The 27,932-nt window shown below is 41.8% G+C and overlaps 1 protein-coding gene across 4 annotated transcripts in view; it reads left to right on the top strand.

Annotated features, from left to right (window-relative positions):
• The first annotated feature begins 3,039 nt into the window (after positions 1–3,039).
• The window catches only part of LOC139408526 (AP-3 complex subunit beta-1-like), an 89,543-nt gene continuing 64,650 nt past the window's right edge, over positions 3,040–27,932 (top strand). Inside the window, exons 1-6 of one of the 4 annotated variants that reach the window (XM_071152518.1) lie at positions 3,040–3,352; positions 13,371–13,446; positions 13,689–13,763; positions 15,080–15,175; positions 15,632–15,792; positions 15,891–15,957. In XM_071152518.1, the coding sequence (XP_071008619.1) occupies positions 3,063–3,352; positions 13,371–13,446; positions 13,689–13,763; positions 15,080–15,175; positions 15,632–15,792; positions 15,891–15,957 (765 nt within the window). In that variant the 5' untranslated portion in view covers positions 3,040–3,062. Of the gene's footprint in view, positions 3,353–11,587; positions 12,380–13,370; positions 13,447–13,688; positions 13,764–15,079; positions 15,176–15,631; positions 15,793–15,890; positions 15,958–27,932 lie in introns of those variants that run through there. The other 3 variants (XM_071152519.1, XM_071152515.1, XM_071152517.1) reach the window with 3 other exon arrangements.

Genomic DNA, 27,932 nt, shown 5'->3' on the forward strand with positions numbered 1-27,932 from the left:
CATTTACTTGGATGACATCCTAGGCGGGCTGACCAGGAGCATCTGTGCACGCTGACTGAGGTACTACAGAGATTGGAAAGTGCAGGCTTAAGTCTCAAGTGGAGTAAGTGTACCTTCATGAGGAACGAGGCAGTGTTCCCAGGACAAAAAGTGGACGCCACGAGTATCCATTTACTCAATGACAAGGTCCAAGCAATCCAGAACGCACCTGCTCCTACAAATGTGACTGAGTTAAAAGCTTGCTTGGGACTGCTAAACTATTATAACAGGGTTTTGCCAAACTTGTCAACAGTGTTAGCATCGCTTCAAACACTACTGTGTAAAGAGACAGTGGCAGTGGGGGCGAGAGCAGGAGGCTTCGCTTGCAAAATCAGAGAAACTGATGCAGTCATCAGATGTGTTGGTTCACTACGATGGAGAGAAGGACCTCATTCGCGTGTGTGATGCGTCACCCTACGGGGTAGGAGCAGTTCTGTCACACCATATGCAGGATGGAACTGAGAGACCAATAAGGTTTATGTCGAGAACTTTTAACCCAGAAAAAAATAACTATTCCCAATTAGACAAAGAGGAGTTTGCAGTAATGTTTGGGGTTCAGAGGTTCCAGAAATACATACAGTGTATATGGCAGGAAGTTTACCATTTGAACAGATCATAAACCTTTACTGTTAATTTTCAATGAAACGAAGGCAGTTCCACAGATGGTGTCTCTGAGAATCCAGAGGTGGGTAGTGATGTTCCGGGCATACGAGTATGTCACCGTTTTCAAGGCAGGAACATACCATGGCAACGCAGATGCCTTGAGCCATCTTCCGCTGCCGTACACGCCCATCATAACAGTTCAGGAGTGCAGATGTTGGTGGACACAGACACAGCACTCATGACTGCAGAGCAAGTGGGAACCTGGACAGGTAAAGATCCAGTGCAGTCTAGAGTTAGAGAATATGTGGTAAGGGGATGACCACAACAAACAGAAGTAACTGAACTCACACCACACAGTGTCAGGAAAACAGAGACGAGTATAAAGGATGGTTGTGTTTGTGGGGAGAACAAGTGATTTTCCACAGCCAGCATGCCAGGATATCCTACAGCACATCAGAGTCACCTGGGGGTCTTGCATATGAAAGATCAGGAGATGGAGAATTGAGTCAAGACATGTAACACGTGTTAGGAACACATAAAGGCAACAGCTCCACTCCATCCTTGGGAGTTTCCAGAAAAACCTTGGAAAAATTGCAAATGGATTACACAAGGCCATTAATGTGGAAAATGTTCCAATGCACATTCAAAATGGATGGATGTGTATCCTGTTAGTTCTGCTTCATCCACCACTACTATAGAGGGCCTTCAATAAAGCTTTAGTAACCAAGGGATACCTGAGATGGTGGTGAGTGACAATGCGACCTGTTTCGTAAGTACAGAAACACAAGAATTGTTCAGAAACAACAGTATTGTGCATGTGACATCTGCTCCACATCATCCATCTCCAAATGGACTGGTGGAACACGCAGTACAGACGAACAAATAAATGATGACGAAAAGTGCAGAAGGGAGCATAGCAGCAAAGGTATCACGTATTCTGTGTAGCTACAGAATAACTCCTCAATCCACAACAGGACTTTCTCCTGCTGAGATGTTATTAGGTATAGACTACACTCCAAATTGTACCTAGTCTATCCAGACCTGAAAATGAAAGTTGTACCCAAACAAAACAGACTGAAAGAGGACAATGACAAATTCACCAAGGGCCGAAGTTTTGGAGACACGGACCCTGTCCTGACCAGAAATTTCAGTCATGGGCAAAAATTGATTCCTGGATTCATAGACTCAGTGACTGGTCCTGTCTCCTACAAAGTCATGTTGGGAGATGATAAAATGTTTCATAGAGATGTTGATTGGATTCTTGTCAGAATAGAAGGAACAACCATTTAGTTACCAGTTGTGATGACAGGCTGTTTTCTAGCTATCCAAGTGCTTCTGTGGTGCAGCTTCTGCAGACTGAGACTGTAACAGAGGAAACAGTTCACCAAGAGCAGAATCCAATTTCATACTCAGAGCCCGGCTCAGGAACAGTTGGTGGCTTTTCCACCATTGAGAATGAACACTACCCCAAGTGTTCGTCGATCACAGAGGCATGCAAAGCTTCCAAGCCGCTTCAAATTTTATCTCAGAACAAGAAAAAAAAAGAATGGTGATGTAAATTGTTTTTAAAAGACAACTGAAAGACTCAGAGTAAAAGACTCTAGTGTTAAATACTTAGTTTCCCATGCATTTGAAAATCAAATTATTGTGAACATGTGAAATGTGGTATTAACGTCATTACACATACACATCACCTGGTGGTGTAGCACTTGAGTATCTATTGGTGTCTTTGTTAGAGTGTTGGAATGCCCACCTGACACACAGTGTAGCTGCGACTGCCTGCCTGTAACACCATGCTCTGGGTTAGTAATATATATATGTATATATTTTCACCTTTATTTAACTAGGCAAGTAACTAATTCTTATTTACAATGATGGCCTACCCCAGCCAAACCCGGACGACATTGGGCACTGCCCTATGGGACTCCCAATCATAGCTGGATGTGATTCAGCCTGGATTCAAACCAGGGACTGTGTGTCACCTCTTGCACTGAGATGCAGTGCCTTAGACCACTGAACCAAGTAATACGTTTATAAAGACCTACTCCCTCACTCCTTCCAAGGAGAGTTCCATAGGTTATTACAATCGACAATTTGACATAATGTTGATATCATTATATTTTTTCCTAGCCTACATTATTATGTAAAAAAGCATACATGACTCTTCCTGCATGTACAAAACCCTATCACAGACGTTCTCATAAGCTCTCAACTTAAATGGGGCATCAACAGTCGGGCAACAAAAATACTGCATGCTCCCACTTTCGTTTAGCGCGCACGCGCGTCATTGAATACGCCCCTCAGCTAATTTGATTGGCTTGCGACCATATTTACAGTGGTAACGGGGTGGTCATTCCCTCATCATTCCCTCCTGTCATGTGACTAAAACTTATCCAACTCATACTTCCGGTTCTGCATGGATGAGGGAAAAAAGTTGCATGTTCATGATAAACTTTTTTTTATCGCTCCCCCTTCTAATTAGCATCATAAAACTGTCAACGACTGCAATTTTGTTTTACGACAGTTTAGCTTTTCACAATAAACATTTCTGTACACTTGCGAAACGTCAAATGTTGAGTATGTCGACGAACAATTTGTCGTACAGCGATCAAGGAGGAACTGATTCAGCGGTGGAGGTTGGGCAGGAGACTACCCCGACCTCCTCCAACGCTGGGGCTGGATTTGGCCTGTTCAGCGTCGACTTTAAAAAGTAAGCCAGTTAGCTAGAAAGCATTTTAGTAACTTGCTTGTGTAAGCTATGTTTGCAATTTAATTAGCTAGCTAACGTGGCTGGTGGTGGTAGCTAGCTAGATATACAGCTGCCAACCCAGTTGCATCTTTAGCTAGTCTAGCTGGCAATAGATTTAATGGTAGCTTCAGGCTTGAAAACGCTTTTGTTGATAGCCAGCACTTATCAAAGATGCAGTTTGCGTGGAAGACATGTTGACATAAACAAAAAAAGATGACAAATAATCACCCTTTTTAATACTAGCACACATTTTACGTTACACACCATCACGTCGTTTTATGTTGTAGAGCTGTACTGCGTCAGATTATTCTAAATGAATAGCTACATCAAAATAATGCTTGCTGTGCTATGCACATAGCTATCCTCAGTTGTAGAAAAAATACCACATCGTCAAGTGATGATACCACTAGAGGGCAGTCCATCATCAGTTTGGCCACCCTGTTGTCATGATGTGGCTTTACTGTAAATCAGGGCCTGTATTCACGTAGGATCTCAGGGAAGGTGTGCTGAATTATGATCAGTTTTGTATAGCCTAATCTTATGCATTATGATCTTTAATATGAGCCCAATAGTTTAGTTACTCATTTGTATGATTTGAGAGTGATAACTGTGTTTCCCAAACCATGCCCTGGGCGTTGGGATCAGTTATTATTTTACTATCAGTAGGCTAATCTTTTCCCCAGCTGGCTCCAGACAAGGCTATTTTGTCTCGCAAAGTCTCACAGACAGTCAGCCATTATGAAATGTAATTCAACCTGAGTATCTTTGAAGCTGAATTAGCCACTGTTAGTTTGTCTCTACAATTGGGCCTATTTCCTATGTAGACTAATCATTCTAGCAGTTTTAAGAGGTACCAGTATAAAGGTTTCATTGAAAATGTTTGTGCTGTGCAAATGCCATCATAGAATGGAATGTCTACTGGTATGTCTGGCATGTCTCTACTATCTGTTCTTCAGTGTTCCATGTAGCCTATTGTTGCTCTGTTTAGCCGCAGACAGTAGAACAGCTTCAACTATCTCAGTTTCCATCAAGCAGTGACTTGTCAGCCTAATGTTCAATGTGGTGTGGCCCTCAGTGAATTCTTTAATTCCTCTCACATGACAGGTGGTCTGTTTGGTGGTTCAGGGCCAGTAGGCCAGGTCTGGTAATGGAGACTAGATGACCCTTGGTTGGGTTGCATGGCTTGGGGGGGAAATGCCTGGATGTGAATGATTCCACTCTTTCTCTACAAACTGTGACACATGATACCTAGGCTTTACTCTGAGATCTAATAGGGAGTCTGTCCTAAAGGATTATCAAGCTAGAAACCTAACCTTGGCTTATGTCAGGCATTCATACATTAACTCACTCTTTCACAGGCATTAATTCCCTTTACATTATATTGTTCAAATGAAGAGGGGTTTTTCCGGAACTTCCCAAACTCAAGTCAGTGACCGATAGCATTGTTGTATTAAACCAACACATTAGCCCCACACCTCTCGTATATCTGTATTGATTGAATGGGTGTTAGCATAGGATAGGTGAAGGTTTTATCCCATTTAATAGTTTAAGAACTACTGGAAGATTGATTTCTGAGAATGTTGCTCTGTGTAGTTCTCTATCTTGCAATGATTTTACCATAACACTAGATGGCAGACTTGAATGGTAAATCAGAAAGCAGTGAATCACAGTTTTTATGGCTTTTTTTTAGCTTGCCTTTGTTATTCATTTATTGGCAGTAAACGTAATCCTCTCTTGCACCTTTTTGCTCAAAGATATTAAAAACCTCTTTGGGCTGAGATCCCGTTAACGGGATCGATATGACAATAGCCAGTGAAAGTGCAGGGCGCCAACTTCAAAACAACAGAAATCCCATAATTAAAATTCCTCAAACATACAAGTATTTTTACACCATTTTAAAGATACAATTCTTGTTAATCCCACCACAGTGTCCAATTTCAAAAAGGCTTTACAGCTAAAGCAAACCAAACGATTATGTTAGGTAAGAGCCAAGTCACAGAAAAACAGCAATTTTCACAAAAAGTCACAAAAGCAGAAATATAGATAAAATGAATCACTAACCTTTGATCTTCATCAGATGACACTCATAGGACTTCATGTTACACAATACATGTATGTTTTGTTTGATAAAGTTCATATTTATATACAAATAATCTGTTTACATTGGCGCGTTACGTTCAGTAGTTCCAAAACATCTGGTGATTTTAGAGACATCAATTTACAGAAATACTCATAATAAACATTGATAAAAGATACAACTCTTATGCACGGAATTATAGATAAACTTCTCCTTAATGCAACCGCTGTGTCAGATTTTTTTTTAAACTTTACGGAAAAAGCAGACCATGCTATAATAGACCAAAACAACCCAAACAGATATCCGCCAAATATTCACTTACCTTTGATCTTCATCAGAATGCACTCCCAGGATTCCCAGTTCCACAATAAATGTTTGTTTTGTTTGATAATGTCCATCGTTTATGCCCAAATACCTTCTTTTGTTAGCGCGTTTGGTAAACAAATCCAAACGCACTACGCGCGTGCAAGTCTAGCGGAAAGTACAGACGAAAAGTCCAAAAAGTTATATTACAGGTCGTAGAAACATGTCAAACGAAGTATAGAATCAATCTTTAGGATGTTTTTAACATAAATCTTCAATAATGTTCTTACCGGAGAATTCCTTTGATGGTAGAAATGCAATGGAACAGAGCTCGCTCTCACGTGAACGAGCGTGGCCAGCTCATGGCACTCTGCCAGAGCCCTGACTAATTCAGCTCCCATTCCCCCCCTTCACAGTAGAAGCATCAAACAAGGTTCTAAAGACAGTTGCCATCTAGTGGAAGCCTTAGAAAGTGCAACATGACCAATATCCCACTGTGTATTTGATAGGCCAAGAGTTGAAAAACTACAAACCTCAAATTTCCCACTTCCTGGTTGGATTTTCTCTCAGGTTTTTGCCTGCCATATAAGTTCTGTTATACTTAGAGACATCATTCAAACAGTTCTAGAAGAGTGTCAGAGTGTTTTCTATCCAAATATACTGATAATATGCATATCTTAGCTTCTGGGACTGAGTAGCAGGCAGTTTAATCTGGGCACCTTATTCATCCAAGCTACTCAATACTGCCCCCAGCCATATAAGAAGTTAATAGATGACCTGTCTGAGTCGGCTTTCTCCATACTCAATACTGCCCCCAGCCATATAAGAAGTTAATAGATGACCTGTCTGAGTCGGCTTTCTCCAATGAAATAAAATTAGTCAGTTTGCGGTTTTAAATAATGTTTGTCGTGTGACACAGTCAGGGGCAAAGCCACATTCCTGTAGATTATCCTGATTAGCCTGGGCTCTTGTTACCTCATGGTCTACTCTGCTTCTCTGCATCACAGCACAGCAACATGTGACTGACTGTCTGGTTGTCCTCAAGTGATCAGCTGCTTCCTAAAACGCCATATTATTTTATTGTTGTTCAGTCTCCCATGTTATAGGGATTTAATGAGGACCTGGTTTATGTCAATGGGGCGGGCATTTCCATTTTAAAGGACCTCTGCACCAATTTTTTTTTCCTAAGGCATATGTGCATTTTTCAACAACTTCCCGTCCTAGAAATTTGGAATAAGCAAAGGCTTTAATTTCTGGTCAAACAGATGGAAAAGGGGTTTTAGAAGTATTAAAGAAAAAGTCTTAAAGGGTATTAGAAATACATTGAAACACAAATACCAATGCCAACTAATATCAACACTTATATTTCGTTTTGGGTTTTTACTGATGTCAAGCTTGTTTATGAATTATTAAGTAATTAAAACTTGTAATTCTGTTACCAAATCGCTAATCATAGTAGTCACAAACCACAGTTAGGTCACCTGCTACTGTCCTCCTTTCCACTGGCATACTGTTATGTTTTTTCTTCTTCTCAACTTTCTGTCATCTGGTGGTCAAAGCAAGACTGATAAGTCTCCCTCTCGCTCTCCCTTCCGCGCTGTCTCCTCCCTCTCTTCAGTTAATGTCATCTCCTGGCTCTTACTGACACATACCATGACACCTAACAAATCAAATCAAACATTATTTGCCACATGTGCCGAATACAAGTGTAGACTTTACCGTGAAATGCTTATTTACAAGCTGTTAACCAACAGTGCAGTTCAAGAAGAAGAACATATTTAACAAGTAGGCTAAAATAAAAAAGTAACACAATAAGAATTACAATACAAGGCTATATACAGGGGGCACCGGTACAGAGTCAGTGTGCAGGGGTACAGGCTAGTTGAGGTAACCTGTACATGTAGGTGGGGGCCAAGTGACTATCCATAGGTAACAAACTAACAGCGAGAAGCTGCATGGGGTGTCAATGTAAATTGTCCAGTGATGTACTGGGCCGTTCGCACTACCCTTTGTTGCGCCTTACGGACAGATGCCGAGCAGTTGCCATACCAGGCGGTGATGCAACTGGTCAGGATGCTCTCACTGGTGCAGCTGTAGAACCTTTTGAGGATCTGGGGACCCATGACAAACCTTTTCAGTCTCCTGAGTGGGAAAAGGTGTTGTCGTGCCCTCTACACGACTGTCTTGGTATGTTTGGATCATGATAATTCGTTGGTGATGTGGACACCAAGGAACTTGAAACTCTCGACCCGCTCCACTACAGCCTTGTCAATGTTAATTACAGCCCGTCGATGTTAATGGGGACCTGTTCGTCCCGCCTTTTCCTGTAGTCCACGAAAAGCTCCTTTGTCTTGCTCACATTGAGGGTGACCTACCCTCTTTGCATTTACTGTAGCAAGCACCCTCACCCACTGAGCACCGGAAGTCCATGGACGTTGAAAAGTCAACCAATCATGGACGTCTATGTTTTACACGTTTGGATAAAACAGTAGAGTACTGTACAGAAAAGTGGAAACAGTAAAGCACAGAAAACTCATGTACCTTAATAGCAAACTTGTATGCCATCTGTAAATACGAATAAAATGGTTAAATACAAGCCTAGTTGGTTTAGCCACAGAAAAAATGGCTGCAACCTTCCTGCTAGCCGTAATTGGCTGAGATAATGGGTGGGCTGGACTTGCCGAGAGATGAGTTTGGATTGTGTCTGCCATATAGCACGCCTCTGTCTATTTGAGCTGTTCTGTTTGTCTAGGTAATCCTGTCTAAGACTGCTTTAATAAAAAATAATTGTATCGTGTAGTAAAACTGCGTAAGTGTTGCTCTCCACTTTCTGGAGGACCGATTTTTGAAATCAGTGGAATTTGAGTATGATAGCTAAGGAGATGGAGAAAACGCCTGTCTCTTGATCACATCTTCAAACTAAGGGCAACCATGGCATCCGACAGGAGACGCGTCCATCCATGATGTATGCAGGTAAGATAGTCTAGCTAGCTACATTTTCAGATATTACACATTTCTAATTTTGGCAAACGTGCTTTAATTTCAATTTAAAGTGTACTGTTAGCTAGCTAACGTTAGCTGGCTGGCTCGCTAGCTAATGTTACCTGTACGATCATATTATTTGTATTTCAGAGCCATTTGCTTGGCTACTTATAGCCTAATGTTAGCTAGCTAACATTGAACCTGGTTGGTTAGCTAACTGCAGATTCATGCAGGGTAGTAATGTTATGGTTAATTTTTTAGCTAGCTACATGTCTTAACAGAAGACTCCACTATGCAAGTAACCATTTCAATAGAATGTCACTGCAACAATTGTTGATAGACGTACTAGCTGGTCAATTCTCTCTGGCTATCCACTCCAATTTCAGACCATGGGTAAGGTAGTCTAGCTAGCTACATTTTCAGATATTACACATTTCTAATTTTGACAAAGTATTTTCATTTATAGTTAGTTAGTGCATGATACTCCTGGTATCTGAGCCATTTGCTTGGCTAGGTATAGCCTAATGGTAGCTAGTTAACATTGAACCTGGTTGGTTAGCTACCTGCATATTCATGCAGGGTAGTAACGTCATGAGTTGGGATTATGGTTCATTGTTTAGCTAGCTAGCTAACAGAAGACTCCACTATGCAAGTAACCATTTCGGATACGTTCGTAAATTCAGTCTGGCCATCTACACCAATTTCAGAACACTCACATCTGAGTGTGCCAGAGCGCAGAATAACTGATGAATTTACGAACGCTCAACACCCGTTGAATATGGCTGGTGTTAGTAAACGTCGGGAAAAATGTGTAATATAATTGTTGCCAGCAGCACAATTAGACACCAACGCTCTGGATAACATGAAAACAGCCTTACCAGCTCTGCTTGGGCGAGTAAAATGGGGGTTCTCTCATTTGTCTGGAAGTAGCTAGCCAATGTTAGCCAGTTAACTTGGGTGCTTGACTGCCGTTGTGAGGTCAGTCCATTCAGATCAACCCTACTCATCGGCCAGAGCGTCCAGTGTGCGCCCTGAATGCTCCAAATTTATGATCGGACAATCTGACAGCACAGTTGCAATCACCAACGCTCTGGATAACATAGCAGCCTAACCAGCTCTGCTTGGGCAGGAAATGTTCAGTGAGCTGTTCTCATATTTATGTATGGAAGTAGCTAGAAAGTTAGCTTGGGTGCTTGACTGCTGCTGTTAAAGAGATGGGAGGGTCTACAGTTTAAGAGGGTGCAAACAATGCTGAAAGGGTGTAGACAAAGAAGGGCTCTCCAGTAGTAGTACCAAAAAATTAAAAGGCCATCTTCTCAAAAGTGAGTTTACAAGTTTATCAACTTTCAAAGCAGAATTACTTTCCCATTGTTCCTCAACTGTAGTGTATGATATACAATTTTGTAGCTCTGAGTCTCTACTTTTATCCAATGTATAAAATAAAAAAAAGACACCACTTCAAATTTTCTACCCAAGACTGATTTGAGTCAGTCGGTCACATTTGACTGTTTTTAGATTTTTTTGTTAATTTACTGTTAATTGTTTACAGTTAGTCTGCAGCAAAATCAAACAAAATTTGCTTCCCTATTTTCTACCTTTGTATACCTATTCGGAATACATCACCATGAAGACAATGATATTCATATCCGTAATTATGCATTTCTGTATAGTACAGAACAGGGACCCATGATGTAATTCCGTTACAGTAATTCCATTACCGAATGTAAATCCACTTCACCTGCTGTAATTCCATAATCAAAATACATTCGTTCAAACTTCTAGCTGAAACCCCATTCTTTCTGCAGACATCTTTGAGTCATAATTCAAAGCAGATATTTTAGTTTTTTTGGTCGCATAAAAAAAGTGAGGTAGATTTTACTGTAATTCTGTTACTAAACTTTGCATCTGCACAGTTCTTCCAGTAAATGTTTTTTTTTGTTAAATGTTCTATGTAAATTGTTCAAAATAGTCCTTGTCCATAGAGTTAGTTAAACTTTGAAATCAATGGCAGACAATAGTAGCCTATGTAACGGCAGCTAATAAACCAGCTGATTGGAGCAGTTTACAGCCCCTTATCCTGCTGGTCGTTATGTGAGTGAATTACCATAGCTTTCTCAGGGCTGGTTGATTTGTAGAATCGCTTCCCAGAATTAAAAACCTAGGAAAAGAGACTGGGCTGGTTGAAATGTGAAGAATGACATGTATAGTTGTTGGGTGTTGTCCTAACTGTGGTTCCCCTGGCAGTGTGTGAGGCTGGCAGGGCCTTTATCTAGCCCAGCCCTGGCAGCAGTTCCCTGGAAGGGCACAAGGCAGGCGTGGGTGTAAAGTGGTGTATTGTGCTGTGGACAGAGGTGGTGAAAGCTTCTGTGTGTTTACCCTGAGGCTGATAAGGCCTTCCCGTTTCCCCTAGAGGGAAGTGGCCACAGTCACAGGCAGAGACACAGAGAACTAAACTACCACCCTACAAGCACTGACTCTGGCAGAGAGAACCAACTGAGCTACCACCCTACAGCTACACACGGACAGAGAACTAATCTATGTCCAGAGGAGAGGAGGAGAAGCGGAAGAAGAAGCCATTGTCTGGTGGGCCAAGGATCTGTCAGACAGGGAACTTCATCCCTTCTCCAGATTGGATTTAAAACAGTGAAGACTGAGTCATACTAGTAGTCTGCAAAGAGGGCAACTTCAACTTGCAACTCCCTCTATCGACATCGAGCTAAGATGGTGCTCAATAGTTTAGTAGCCTGATGTGAGAGAGCTGGGGAGAGAGAGCTGGGGAGAAAGAGAGAGAGCTGGGGTGAGAGAGCTAGGGAGAGAGAGAGAGCTGGAGGTGGAGAGAGGGAGAGAAAGCTAGAGAGAAGGAGAGCTGGGGAGCGAGAGAGAGAAAGCTGGGGGGAGAGCGAGACAGTGAGAAAGAGAGAGCTGGGGGGAGAGAGAGAGTGAGAAAGAGAGAGAGAGAGCTGGGGGGAGAGAGAGAGTGAGAAAGAGAGAGCTGGGGGGAGAGAGAGAGTGAGAAAGAGAGAGAGAGAGCTGGGGGGAGAGAGAGAGTGAGAAAGAGAGAGAGAGAGAGCTGGGGGGAGAGAGAGAGAGTGAGAAAGAGAGAGAGAGAGCTGGGGGGAGAGAGAGAGAGTGAGAAAGAGAGAGAGAGAGCTGGGGGGAGAGAGACAGTGAGAGAGAGAGAGAGAGAGCAGGAGAGCGAGATGACAGGCAGGAAACGCCTGGAGTCACAGGACAGAAATAAAGCAGAACAGAGTATAACTGGATGACCAGGGGGAGCTGTCTGTGCCAGGGAGAGGGCCAGAGGTTTAGCCAGCTGCAAGGGCATCCTGTGTCTCCTCTTACCTACTGACAGAAGTGGAGAAAGAAGAGTGAGGAAGACTGACAGAGAGACGAGAGGAGAGCAACAGACAGGCCTGTAGAAGCTGAAGCAGTATGAATGGTCACCGAGGTTTCTCTGTGCTGCGTTCTGAGGCAGCAGGGGCTGTGAGGACAGCTCTGGTGTCTGCTGAGAACCTCCAGCTCACCTTAAAGACTGAACTCAGCCAGGAGGAGCAGCACCTCACACCCCACACACACACCAATGGAGGCCCCGATGAGACACACACCAAAGGGTACTGTACAGAAGTGTGAGTCTTGGCACTTGCTTGTGATGTGTGTCTTCAAGTTTACCAAATAGCCTAGCGTTTCCTGATCACTAGCTGATTAGTGATTAGTTGATTGTGACATTGTGAGTCACTCACGACCTGACATTGCTTTCTCTGCGCCTGGTAACAACATCCAATATGGTTAAGTTGTGTTTTGTGGTTTTCATTCTCTCTACCCATCCCCCTCTCTCCCTCATCTTGTTCAATTTTATTTATTTGTTTTGATTTATTAGGATCCACATTAGCCGACGCCATTGGCGACATCTAGTCTTACTAGGGACTAAAAAGACATTACAGACAAAATACTTTACAATTTACGTAGATATAAAAACATGAACAGTTACACATACATGTCAGTACATACACAACAAGTAAGTCACACGGGGCGTTGTGCCGTGAGGTGTTGCTTTATTCATAAAAAAAACAACAACCCAGGTTTGCTGTTCACTTGCGCTATATAAGATGGGAGTTCCATGCAATCATGGCTCTTCATAATACTGTATGTTTCCTTGAATTTGTTCTGGACCTGGGGACTGTGAAAAGACCCCTGGTGGCATGTCTGTTGGGGTAAGTGTGTGTCTAAGTTGACTACGCAAACACAATTTCCAAGTCAAACTCTGTGCACCACAGTTTTCCATTCTTAAGTTAATGAAATTCATTAATCGTTGTGACAGGGTAGCCTAGTGGTTAGAGCGTTGGACTAGTAACCGGAAGGTTGCAAGTTCAAACCCCCGAGCTGACAAGGTACAAATCTGTTGTTGAACAGGCAGTTAACCCACTTCCTAGGCCGTCATTGAAAATAAGAATTTGTTCTTAACTGACTTGCTTAGTTAAATAAAGGTAAAAAAAAAAAATCCTGGCTACATCAGTGAGAGTTGTCTGGTGTACAAAAGCGCATCTGCTAATTAAATAAGCCGTGTGATAATATTAAATAGCGTATTGTACATTTTCTAATCTCTTTCTCCCCCTCCAGGAATGAAGACCTTAAAGAGATGCTTGAGAGCAACAAGGAGTCGCTTAAACTGGAGGCCATGAAGAGGGTTGTTGGGGTGAGTAGTAGAACCTATACACACATTCCAAGCCTGATAAGTGCACATCAGCTAAGTGCACTGCAAACTCAGTTCAAGTGTACTTCAGTTTTATAGTCTCAATTCATTTACTGAATTTTTTTTTAAAATCCTCCTTTGAAAAAAGTATAAATAGATGCAGTACATTACTATTTTATTGTACATATCATACTACAGCAAATTGAATACTGTGGTGAAACATGTAAGTGATTTTCTGTCTACAGCTGATCGCAAAGGGGAAGAATGCCTCTGAGCTGTTCCCAGCAGTGGTGAAGAACGTGGCTAGTAAGAATATAGAGGTAGGGCATCATCCACACACACATACACTGAGCATCCATTCTATTTGCACAACATGGTTGAAAACATTTAGAAGGCTCTATCTAAAAGAACACAGAGGACATCTCACCACTGCAAGTATGAGACCACAGAACCACTGCCCGGCCAGATGAGTTCCCCACTCCTGGTAATATTGATCAGGAGAATAAACAGGCAGTACGAAAGGGTGTGTGTGTGACAGCGCAGCCAATGGTAGGGAACTGGAGCAGGTTGGTGGGATTAATTGGCAGAGGAGAGCCCATGGTCACGTCCTCTCTCTCCCCCCTCACACACACCAGCTGCTAGGGCTAGGGTAGTGGTAGATCTCTCTCTGGGCCTCTGCATCCCCCCCCCCCCCCCCCCCTGCTTGTTCTCTCCTCTGCAGGCCTGTGTAGTGCTGTGTGTTATTGATTGTCTCTAATCAGAAAGCAGCACAGGACACAGAGTATTGAAGAAATAATGTGATTTAATATCAGGATGCTTTGTTTTCTTCAACTAGTTCTAGAAACAACATCCTGATACTAGACATCCTGGAGGTGTGTGTATGAGTGGGAAAACGAGGGTAGTATGGGGGGAGGAGGGGCTAGACTGTATGATGACTGATCTAATAATGGATATTCAATCACTAGCTTATTTGATTAGTATTCCTAGTTTTGAACATCTATTTTCTCTGATGTTGTCAATAAGATGATGTTGTCAACATCCCTTAAAACTAGGCAAGATGGGTTATGTCCCCTCTTAGTCATTAATGCTGTTAATTCACCCACTAATTACTGCAGTGATTGAGAACTGTTTCACCACAGCTGAACCTCCCCGTACACACACCGAATAACACTGGTGAATCATGAAAGGGCCAACCTTTAACCCCCAGTCGGACACTGGACAAATATTAGCTCAGTCTCCTACGTGTGAAGGGAGAAGTAAGCAAGCAAGGGAGGGGAGGAGGAGGAGATGGGAGAGAGAGGGAGGAAGCGATAACACTACTGAAACTTTCTGAATTCAAACAAAAGATAGTTTTGCTCATTCTCTGCTCTCCCTGAAACAACATGGATCTAGACTGTTATAATATCAAACAGGAACACTTTCATCCTCTGCTTTCCCCCTTTAAAACAACTAAACCAAGACGTACATCTGACATCTAGCCAAAGCACTGTTCTCTCCACTGTCAAAGAATAGTGTTACCTACACATTCTGTAATGTGGACGGTCTGTGCTCAACCGGAAAGCTAATGAATGGATTTAGGATCTGTCTAAAAATAAGGGTGTATTAATGACTAATTCAAAGTATGTGTGTTTTCCAGCTGAAGAAGTTGGTGTATGTGTACCTGGTGAGGTATGCAGAGGAGCAGCAGGACCTGGCTCTACTGTCCATCAGCACCTTTCAGAGGGCCCTCAAGGTAGTGTGTGTGCGCGTGCGCACCGGGCTTTGATGCTGAGGGTTCTACCATTTGAATTCCCACGCACCTGTACTCTTAGATGAAAGTGTCATGTTTGGTGTGTGTATGCATGTGTTTAAAGGTGTGTGTTGTGGAGAAGTATTGAGCCGTTAAAGAGTCTGTCTGTCTCTATGTGAGGTCACAGGCCAACAATGGTGTTTTTAGAGGCCACCCCTTCATCATACACCATAGCTGGAAAACTACTTTCAACCCCTGATTTCAACCCCTGCTAGCTCCATACCATGCTTCACTTCCTACCTGTGTGGGTGGGTGTGATGTCGTTTTTGTGTAGTGCTGTATCATGTCGTCAGTATCTCTCACCACATGATTTCTTTCTCCATTCCTTTCTTTCTATTTTACTTTCCTCTGTCTCAAGGTGTAGATAATACTAATACCGGCTCTCTCTCCCTCTGCCAGGACCCTAACCAGCTGATCAGAGCCAGTGCTCTCAGGGTTCTGTCCAGTATCAGAGTCCCAATCATCGTTCCCATCATGATGCTGGCCATCAAGGAGGCTGCCTCCGACATGTCCCCTTACGTCAGGAAAACATCCGCCCACGCCATCCAGAAACTCTACAGGTAGGGTGTGGGTGGGTGTGTTTGTGCACGCGTGAGTGTTTTTCTGTGTGTGTGTTTGGACCTTGGAGTTGTATCAAAGCTTTCCTCCTGCTCCTCAGCCTGGACCAGGATCAGAAGGAGCTCCTGATAGAAGTCATTGAGAAACTGCTGAAGGACAAAAGCACAGTGAGTAGAACCAGTTTACAGTACCAGATCATATATAATTACCCACAGGAGACCTCTTACAAGACCTCAGTAGACAACATGCTCTCCATACAGTGTTAATCTTGTCAACAATAGCGATGATGTAAAATACTGTCAACAATATATTTTTCCTGGCTAAAACTATGACGATAAAAATGTGTAGACGCGTTTTCTCTGTGCTCCTGTCCAGGGCGAACAATTTACTGTTAATACTTGACCAACACTCGCTACCGTGTTAATTTTGTAACATTTAATTAGGATCAAATCCAATTCACTAATTAGCCTATTTTTTTCTGAACTGTTTTGTCCTTTTCATCGTAAAATGTCGAAACAACAATGGCCACGAGTCACATCGCGCTCTAGCAACTCCTTTGTCGGGCCAGGCGCATGCACGCTGACACGGTCGCCAAGTGTACAGGGTTTCCTCTGACGCATTGGTGCGGCTGGCTTCTGGGTTAAGCGGGCATTATGTCAAGAAGCCGCGCGGCTTGGCTGGGTCGTGTTACGGTGGACGTGCGGCGCTCGACCTTCGCCTCTCCCGAGTCCCATCGCTGCAACTCTGGTACGGACAAGACTGTAACTACCAATTGGATTCCATGAAATTGGGAACAAAAAAATATATCAAATAAATGTCCACCCTGCTGCCAAAAAATTACAATTATTTTTCCAGTAACTTAATGTTATGAACAATGATGGTATGTATAGGGTGACATGTTCTCACAAGAACAATATAGTATTTTATTTGCTGTTCTGGTTAGTGATTATTGTCTTATTTCACTGTAGAGCCTCTAGCCCTGCTCAATATGCCTTAGCCAACCCTTTAGTTCCACCTCCCAAACATGCAGTGACATCAGCTGGTTTAAATGTTTCTAGAGACAATATCTCTCTCATCACACAATGCCTAAGTTTATCTCCAATGTATTCACATCCTACCACACCTTTGTCTGTACATTATGCCTTGAATATATTCTATCGCCCCCAGAAACCTGCTCCTTTTACTCTCTGTTCCGAACATACTAGACGACCAGTTCTTATAGCCTCTAGCCGTACCCTTGTCCTACTCCTCCTCTGTTCCTCTGGTGATGTAGAGGTTAATCCAGGCCCTGCAGTGCCTAGCTCCACCCCAGGTGCTCTCATTTGTTGACTTCTGTAACCGTAAAAGTTTTGGTTTCATGCATGTTAACGTTAGAAGCCTCCTCTCTAAGTTTGTTTTATTCACTGCTTTAGCACACTCTGCCAACCCGGATGTCCTAGCCGTATCTGAATCCTGGATTAGGAAGACCACCAAAAACCCAGAAATTTCCATCCCTAACTATAACATTTTCCGACAAGATAGAACTGCCAAAGGGGGCGGAGTTAGCCTGCAGAGTTCTGTCTTACAATCCAGGTCTGTACCCAAACAATTTGAGCTTCTACTTTTAAAAATCCACCTTTCCAGAAACAAGTCTTTCACCGTTGCTGCTTGCTATAGACCACCCTCTGCCCCCAGCTGTGCCCTGGACACCATATGTGAATTGATTGCCCCCCATCTACCTTCAGAGCTCGTGCCACTAGGTGACCTAAACTGGGACATGCGTAACACCCCGGCCATCCTACAATCTAAGCTTGATGCCCTCAATCTCACACAAATTATCAATGAACCTACCCGGTACAACCCCAAATCAGTAAACACGGGCACCCTCATAGATGTCATCCTGACCAACTTGCCCTCCAAATACACCTATGCTGATTTCAATCAAGATCTCAGCGATCACTGCCTCATTGCCTGTATCCGCAATGAGTCTGCGGTCAAATGACCACCCCTCATCACTGTCAAACACTCCCTAAAACACTTCAGCGAGCAGGCCTTTCTTATCGACCTGGCCCGGGTATCCTGGAAAGATATTGATCTCATCCCGTCAGTAGAGGATGCCTGGTTATTCATTAAAAGTGCCTTCCTCACCATCTTAAATGAGCATGCCACATTAAAAAATTTTAGAACCAGGAACAGATATAGCCCTTGGTTCACTCCAGACCTGACTGCCCTTGACCAGCACAAAAACATCCTGTGGCGTTCTGCATTAGCATCGAATAGCCCCTGTGATATGCAACTTTTCAGGGAAGTTAGGAACCAATATACACAGGCAGTTAGGAAAGCTAGGGCTAGCTTTTTCAAACAGAAATTTGCATCCTGTAGCACAAACTCAAAAAAGTTCTGGGACACTGTAAAGTCCATGGAGAATAAGAGTACCTCCTCCCAGCTGCCCACTGAGGCTAGGAAACATTGTCACCACCGATAAAGCCACTGTAATTGAGAATTTCAATAAGCGTTTTTCTACGTCTGGCCGTGCTTTCCACCTGGCTACCCCTACCCCGGTCAACAGGCCCTGCATCCCCCACAGCAACTCGCCCAAGCATCCCCCATTTCTCCTTCACCCAAATCCGGATAGCTGATGTTCTGAAAGAGCTGCGAAATCTGGACCCCTACAAATCAGCCGGGCTAGACAATCTGGACCCTCTCTTTCTAAAATGATCTGCCAAAATTGTTGCAACCCCTATTACTAGCCCATTCAACCTCTTTCGTATCATCTGAGATTCCCAAAGATTGGAAAGCTGCCACGATCATCACCCTCTTCAAAGCGGGATACACTCTAGACCCAAACTGCTACAGACCTATATCTATCCTACCCTGCCTTTCTAAGTTCTTCGAAAGCCAAGTTAACAGATTACCAACCATTTCGAATCCCACTGTACCTTCACCGCTATGCAATCTGGTTTCAGAGCTGGTCATGGGTGTACTTCAGCCACGCTCAAGGTCCTAAACGATATCATAACCGCCATCGATAAGAGACATTACTGTGCAGCCGTATTCATCAACCTGGCCAAGGCTCTCGGCTCTGTCAATCACCACATTCTTATCGGCAGACTCAACACCCTTGGTTTCTCAAATTACTGCCTCGCCTGGCAGTCAAATACAAGTATTACTAAATGCATGCTCTTCAACCGATCGCTGTCCACCCATGCAGCATCACTACTCTGGACGGTTCTGACTTATGTGGACAACTACAAATCCCTAGGTGTCTGGCTAGACTGTAAAAACTCCTTCTAGACTCACATTAAGCATCTCCAATCCAAAATTAAATCTAGAATCAGCTTCCTATGTCGCAAAACAAAGCATCCTTCACTCATGCTGCCAAACATACCCTTGTAAAACTGACCATTGTACCGATCCTCGACTTTGGTGGTGTCATCTACAAAATAGCCTCCAACACTCTACTCAACAAATTGGATGCAGTCTATCACAGTGCCATCTGTTTTGTCACCAAAGCCCCATATACTACCCACCACTGCGACCTGTACGTTCTCGTTGGCTGGCCCTCGCTTCATACTCGTCGCCAAACCCACTGGCTCCAGGTCATCTACAAGTCTTTGCTAGGTAAAGCCCCGCCTTATCTCAGCTCACTGGTCACCATAGCAACACACACCTGTAGCATGCGCTCCAGCAGGTATATCTCACTGGTCACCCCCAAAGCCAATTCCTCCTTTGGCAGCCTTTCCTTAATGTTCTCTGCTGCCAATGACTGGAACGAACTGCAAAAATCACTGAAGTTGGAGACTCATATCTCCCTCACTAGCTTTAAGCTCCAGCTGTCAGAGCAGCTCACAGATCACTGCACCTGTACGTAGCCCATCTGCAAATAGCCCATCCAACTACTTCATTCCCTATACTGTATATATTTATTTATCTTGCTCTTTTGCACCCCAGTATCTCTACTTGCACATTCATCTTCTGCAAATCTATCACACCAGTGTTTAATTGATATATTGTAATTACTTCGCCACCATGGCCTATTTTTTTTCCTTTTTTTCTACTGTGTTATTGACTTGTTTATTGTCTACTCCATGTGTAACTCTTGTGTTGTTGTCTGTTCACACTGCTATGCTTTATCTTGGCCAGGTCGCAGTTGTAAATGAGAACTTGTTCTCAACTAGCCTACCTGGTTAAATAAAGGTGAAATAATTATATATATATTTTTATTTATTTATTGCCTTTAACTCCCTTACCTCATTTGCACATACAGTAGAAAAAGTCTATATACAGTATTATAGACTGTATGTTTGTTTATTCCATATGTAACTGTGTTGTTGTATGTGTCAAACTGCTTAGCTTTATCTGCCAGGTCACAGTTGTAAATGAGAACTTGTTCTCAACTATCCTACCTGGTTAAATAAAGGTGAAATAAAAATATATTTTTTGTAAAATTTTTTACAATAAATGGCACAATTAGCTTTTACCAACTAGCTGTGGCTAGACAGCCTTGATGCTAGATGGGGTGTTACTAATTAGGCTAGGCGCTGAGCTGTCTTTTCCATGCCTTAATAGGATACCCTACTGACATACTGTGAGCATGTTTAATACCTACAATTTTATACTCTTAAAGGACCACGTGTATTATTTTGTACTATTTGAGTGGTTGGTCCCCTTTGTTGCTTAGTGGCTACTGGCACGGGACTGCAAGTTGTACAGATGGTAATTAATACCGCAGGACGGGGGGTGGACAGACATACCTTTTTTTTTGTATAATATATATTCTTTCTTATCCTTCAAATATGCATATTGCATAAGATACATTAGAGAACTGAGGTGGTTCCCTCCAGAATCCCCTTCCCTATGTATAAAAGTATTATGTTGTCCCTGGATAGAGCTCTACTGAGATTCAGTTTAACATGGTAGTATTGCTCTAGCCTAGGAGAGGTAGATGCAGCCTTCCAACAGGGGGAAGGCCAGCAGAGGCGTCCAAGGTTTTCTTCTGCGTATTTTGTTGTTTTTAGCAGTTTTTTTTCCTTTATATTTTATTATTCTGACCTTTCAGCACACTGGCCATGTGAGTATACAAACATTCATTTCTAATTACAATGACTATGCCTACAGTGCCTTGCGAAAGTATTCGGAACTTTGCGACCTTTTGCCACATTTCAGGCTTCAAACATAAAGATATAAAACTGTATTTTTTTGTGAAGAATCAACAACAAGTGGGACACAATCATGAAGTGGAACGACATTTATTGGATATTTCAAACTTTTTTAACAAATCAAAAACTGAAAAATTGGGCGTGCAAAATTATTCAGCCCCCTTAAGTTAATACTTTGTAGCGCCACCTTTTGCTGCGATTACAGCTGTAAGTCGCTTGGGGTATGTCTCTATCAGTTTTGCACATCGAGAGACTGACATTTTTTCCCATTCCTCCTTGCAAAACAGATTGAGCTCAGTGAGGTTGGATGGAGAGCATTTGTGAACAGCAGTTTTCAGTTCTTTCCACAGATTCTCGATTGGATTCAGGTCTGGACTTTGACTTGGCCATTCTAACACCTGGATATGTTTATTTTTGAACCATTCCATTGTAGATTTTGCTTTATGTTTTGGATCATTGTCTTGTTGGAAGACAAATCTCCGTCCCAGTCTCAGGTCTTTTGCAGACTCCATCAGGTTTTCTTCCAGAATGGTCCTGTATTTGGCTCCATCCATCTTCCCATCAATTTTAACCATCTTCCCTGTCCCTGCTGAAGAAAAGCAGGCCCAAACAATGATGCTGCCACCACCATGTTTGACAGTGGGGATGGTGTGTTCAGAGTGATGAGCTGTGTTGCTTTTACGCCAAACATAACGTCTTGCATTGTTGCCAAAAAGTTCAATTTTGGTTTCATCTGACCAGAGCACCTTCTTCCACATGTTTGGTGTGTCTCCCAGGTGGCTTGTGGCAAACTTTAAACGACACTTTTTAAGGATATCTTTAAGAAATGGCTTTCTTCTTGCCACTCTTCCATAAAGGCCAGATTTGTGCAATATACGACTGATTGTTGTCCTATGGACAGAGTCTCCCACCTCAGCTGTAGATCTCTGCAGTTCATCCAGAGTGATCATGGGCCTCTTGGCTGCATCTCTGATCAGTCTTCTCCTTGTATGAGCTGAAAGTTTTTAGAGGGACGGCCAGGTCTTGGTAGATTTGCAGTGGTCTGATACTCCTTCCATTTCAATATTATCGCTTGCACAGTGCTCCTTGGGATGTTTAAAGCTTGGGAAATCTTTTTGTATCCAAATCCGGCTTTAAACTTCTTCACAACAGTATCTCGGACCTGCCTGGTGTGTTCCTTGTTCTTCATGATGCTCTCTGCGCTTTTAACGGACCTCTGAGACTATCACAGTGCAGGTGCATTTATACGGAGACTTGATTACACACAGGTGGATTGTATTTATCATCATTAGTCATTTAGGTCAACATTGGATCATTCAGAGACCCTCACTGAACTTCTGGAGAGAGTTTGCTGCACTGAAAGTAAAGGGGCTGAATAATTTTGCACGCCCAATTTTTCAGTTTTTGATTTGTTAAAAAAGTTTGAAATATCCAATAAATGTCGTTCCACTTCATGATTGTGTCCCACTTGTTGTTGATTCTTCACAAAAAAATACAGTTTTATATCTTTATGTTTGAAGCCTGAAATGTGGCAAAAGGTCGCAAAGTTCAAGGGGGCCGAATACTTTCGCAAGGCACTGTAATTCACATACTCTAGGCTCCACTTGCTTTATCACCTGGAATTTAAAAGGAATTAACCATGTGGTCATGCATAGCCGAGTGTGTGCTTATCTTAAGTCTGGACATTGTTTTTCTCCAAGAGACCAATCTCCAGTCCAGCAACCATGATAAACTAAAGAGAGGATGGGTCGACCAAATATTTCACTCCAACTTTGGTCCAAGGTACTGGAGTTGCCATCACAAATCCCTGACCTCAATCCTATAGAAAATGAATTTGATAATCCCAAAATATCAATTTTAGACAAGTCTAAATCAAATACAGGCACAGTCCCCCCCCCCCCCCCCCGCATTCAATCTTCTGGCATTTCTTCATTTTTCTTCTTCAGATAGCTTCATAGTTAAAAGTAGATGGCCCATGACAATGTCCCAATTTCAATTTCTAACCTGAACCCCACCACAACTCTTACTATGTCTTGTCCGTTTGCCAACCAGTATACCAGCAATATGAGTAGTTTTGGAAAGGATTTCTCTCCATGCTCACTCCACGTGGACTTCTGTTGCACTCCTGAGAGAAAAGACTGTTAATTACGTCAACTGGATGCTGGTTGCTGGCTCGGATAGATGTGGTGCAGGACAAGGCCTTATTGAACTCCAGTTCTTCAGCCGGTTAGAGGGGGTTTTGAGGTCCACACCGTTTGTGGTGTGGAGTTCAGTTCATATCTGCTTCAGGAAATCTAGACAAATTATCTACTATATGACAAATTATTACTTATTATTAATACAAATTTCAGAGAATAACAACACATTCTGTTGAAACAATTTTTCCAAATTGGTTATACTCCCCTTATCACACTGTCAACCTCATCGCAGAGTCATAGGATCAGGAAATTATCTAGATCATCCAGCAGACCCAATCTGGTGAGATTTATCCAAACAGAACAAACAACGCAACAATACACTCCTTCATATATCACTCAATACATCCTGACATATCACTCAAGGTGTGTAAACGTAATCCAAAAACCTCAAATTTCCCCATTTTGACACGAAAAAAACAACACTACTGGTTAAGAATGAAAACAAATTAAAATAACAAAATCTAATTAGATTTACTACCCATAATAACTCCATAAAGACAAAAATTGTACCCACAACTTGATTCAAGGAATATAAAAATAGACCAGAGACAGTTCTATCCTTCTCGTGGTCCGAATTACACATATAACTATTAATTAGAAACTTCTCCATAATTATCAGTATTATAAATGACCTTCAAATCAGTATTACAAATTACCTTAAATCATCAACAAACCATCTCTCGGCTTTCCAGTGAGGGCGATCAAACCACACTAGAAAGTTAGGACAGAGGTCAGAGGTCATTCAAACCCTTCAAATAAGTGTTTCTTTCTGTATTAGATTAATGATTTAAAAACAGTCAAACATTTCATAGCCCAGGTTGCAGTTTATTCAGTACATTCCTTATCAAAAGAATACATGTTCAATTAAAACTCAGAAAATAAAACTTCTGAAAATTCCATTTGTGTACCCCTTTCAAGATACCTCGGCTCAAACCCATGAAAAACCCACTGAAACCAAATAAAATAATCCCACACTATAAATCAGACATGGTATTGAAACATGAACAAACATTCATGATGTAGGGTAAAAACAAACAACATTTCCCAGGCCTTATTTAATGTGGGAGCTCCCCTTAACATATATACTGTAGTGGACTTCCATCAGTCCTGGAAGAAAGATTCCTACTCAAACAATATCAGATAATATAGTGTCCCATTATGAGGAATAGACACCTTCTAAAGTAAACAATCCCAGAGCCCCTTTCTGGTAATTATATCAGTCTAACCTGTTGCATTAATTTAGTCGATATAAAACCTATTTTAACAAATCTAGGACCTTCAAAAAGTTGGCACCATCAGCTCAATATTCATCAGCTAAATGTTCAGTACTAAAACATTGACTTTAGATACTTGCCACTGTTCCATGTAATGGAAACAGATTATTGTTTTAAATGACATTACCTTCCTGCTCAAATTCAATGGTGTTACCTAAACTACAAAACTGAGCAACAAAAAACAGAAACTGTCAAAGAACGTTTCCGATTTAACTATTCAGACCTCTGCTTCAATTTTCCAACTGTGTCCCTTACAGCTTGATATAGCCCAGCGAGTATGACACGCTTTCACCCGCGGACTTAAACATGGCTATCCAGACTATCCAAAAACCAGTAACATATTTCCATTCACATTATTACAAGGCATTGTTTTAATTTGTCTACCCAGACAATATTACTCTATTTTTAATACCAACCTCTATAGGATATTCCATTTCTGCTTCACAGAAATTAGAAGATGAACATGTGATTTGCCAAATCCCCAAAATACACCCGCCAATTCCTTAGGACAAATATACATTTCGATGGGAGTTTAAATAGTTCACAATACTTGAGCCTCTTTCTGCCCCACAACTTCCATTCAGTCAGTAACATAGACCCAATGCTATTGAAATGACCAGTATATCCCGCAAATAACCCTATTATAATGGTTTGTAGTCTTAACATCTGGCACATAATAATGACACAATTTTCCCAGAAAATAGCCTGAAAGTTAATCCAAGTGTTTCATTGCAAATATTTCACATCTGCAAAGGGGATTTAGCAGTCAACAAGTTAAATCAACATTCATTGATTTGAAAACGGATCTGGCAAGGTCAATAAAAGCAGATTATATTTTCCTTTGCGACATAATGAAATCACATTTACTCCGCAATGATTTTTAATTTGATGGAAACCCTCATTTGTTTTTTTACGTCGTTACAAGTTATGTCTACATTCCGTGTTAATTCTCCCTAACTCTTACGGTGGAGAAAATAAAAAAATATATTTAAATGTATTAACCAGACTGGGAAAATCCCATAAGCGTTTATAGATTAATTGGTTAGGGTAAGTGTATTCCCTATACTTTCCTGTCATAAATGTAACAAATATTGCCCTACACTCACTTTTCGATTTACTAATTTCCCCAGAAGCTACGCTTTGGTATTTTTCTGCGATCCCCGCAATATTTGATGGCAGGTTTCAACCTGCCATCAAAGCAGACTTACATTTTCTATCAATATACTCACATACCCAAGCTGTGTTCAAATACCCATACTAATTTTCTCTATACTACATGCTTAATGAGAATATACAGTTGAAGTTGGAAGTCTACATACACCTTAGCCAAATATGTTTCAATACGTTCACAATTCCTGACATTTAATCATAATACAAATTCCCTGTCTTAGGTTGTTAGGATCACCACTTTAAGAATGTGAAATGTCAAAATAATAGTAGGGAGAATGATTTATTTCAGCTTTTATTTCTTTCATCACGTTCCAAGTGGGTCAGAAGTTTACATTCACTCAATTAGTATTTGTTAGCATTGCGTTTAAATTGTTTAACTTGGGTTAAACGTTTTGGGTAGCCTTCCACAAGCTTCCCACAATAAGTTGGGTGAATTTTGGCCTATTCCTTTTGACAGAGCTGAGTAAGGTTTGTAGGCCTTCTTGCTCGCACACGCTTTTTCAGTTCTACCCACAAATTTTCTATAGGATTGAGGTCCGGGCTTTGTGATGGCAACTCCAATACCTTGACTTTGTTGTTGTCGATTTTGCCACAACTTTGGATGTATGCTTGGGGTCATTGTCCATTTGGAAGGCCCATTTGCGACCAAGCTTTAACTTCCTGACTGATGTCTTGAGATGTTACTTCAATATATCCACATGATTTTCCTACCTCATGATGCCATCTATTTTGTGAAGTGCAGTCCCTCCTGCTGCAAAGCACCACAACAACACGATGCTGCCACCCCTGTGCTTCATGGTTGGGATGGTGTTCTTCGGCTTGCAAGCCTCCCCCTTTTTCCTCCAAACATAACGATGGTCCTTATGGCAAAACAGTTCTATTTTTGTTTCATCAGACCAGAGGACATTTCTCCAAAAAGTACAATCTTTGTCCTCATGTGCAGTTGCAAACCGTAGTCTGGCTTTTTTATGGAGGTTTTGGAGCAGTGGCATCTTCCTTGCTGAGCTGCCTTTCATCAGCTTCTGTCGATATAAGACTTGTTTTACTGTGGATATAGATACTTTTGTACCAGTTTTCTCCAGCATCTTCACAAGGTCCTTTGCTGCTGTTCTGGGATTGATTTGCACTTTTCGCACCAAAGTACGTTCATCTCTAGGAGACAGAATGCGTCTCCTTCCTGAGCGGTATGATGGCTGTTTGGTCCCATGGTGTTTATACTTGCATAATAAGAGAACACATCCTCGCTTTGACCATTTACTCACCCTAGCAGAGCTGGTTAGGCTTTTGTCATGTTATCCAATGCATTGGTGACTAACTGTGCTGCTGGCAACAATTTAATTACATTCTTTCCTTGATGTTTACTGACACCGGCCATATTCAACCGGTGTTGACCATTCGTACATTCATCAGTTATTCTGCGCTCTAGTACATTCAGAAAAGAGTGTTCTCACATCCGAACAAATAGCCAGAGGGAATTTACAAAGCACCATATCTAATAATGTCCATTGAGAATGCACAACGACTATACCATTTAGCTAAGCTGAGAATGATGTGAATAATCAAGTCAATAAACGTTGGGTAGTTGGATAGCATATAGTTAATCTACTAGCAAGTTCGATGCAATGATATGCTATGCGGTTCATAAGGATAGCGTAACCAACAAATTTGTCAGCCAACATAACGTATAACGCAACTTGATTTGAAAAGTCATTACCTTATAACATTTTCTTTACATTTGTCATAATTAGTTAAAGCAATGAATTTGTATTTATGACAAATCAGCATACTACATACTCAATTTACTTCACAAATAGAGCGGTTATGCTGAGTACAAATATTACTACTGTTGGTTCTAGCGATTGTTTTCTCCTCTGCCGATAGAACGGTGACATCAAAACGCTGATGTATTGAGCCTTAGACTTTCATTTAATGTCATTGTGCCAACTCACAATAGCATCTGAATTCTTTATTATAGTGGAATTTTCCGTCAGCAGGGAAATGCGGCTCAATTTGATCCGTAATTTAGATTTCTTCTCACCATATTCTAGCCAAATTGGTTGAATGCTCTTGCTCTTCTTTTAGTACCTCTATGGCTTTGCTATAGGTTTCCTCTTCCTGACTGTGGCCAGAGTGTTCTAGATTTACTCACTCACTGCTCTAATATATGCCAATTTAACAATTTTCTAAGGTAGTGATACCCACCTCTCTGGAGAGTAGTTATGGTATTTTTTGCCTTTTAATTGGTAAAGGTTTTGATACCTTGTATTAGAACCAATACTGGAACATCTGCCAATTTACTACTGGAGAATGTGTTCCTTTATTCGATCACACAGTGCAGCCAGTTTGGCTGATAGGGTCCATC

Source organism: Oncorhynchus clarkii, chromosome 5 (genome assembly GCF_045791955.1).
Source record: "Oncorhynchus clarkii lewisi isolate Uvic-CL-2024 chromosome 5, UVic_Ocla_1.0, whole genome shotgun sequence".
In the NCBI taxonomy this organism is placed as follows: domain Eukaryota; kingdom Metazoa; phylum Chordata; class Actinopteri; order Salmoniformes; family Salmonidae; genus Oncorhynchus; species Oncorhynchus clarkii.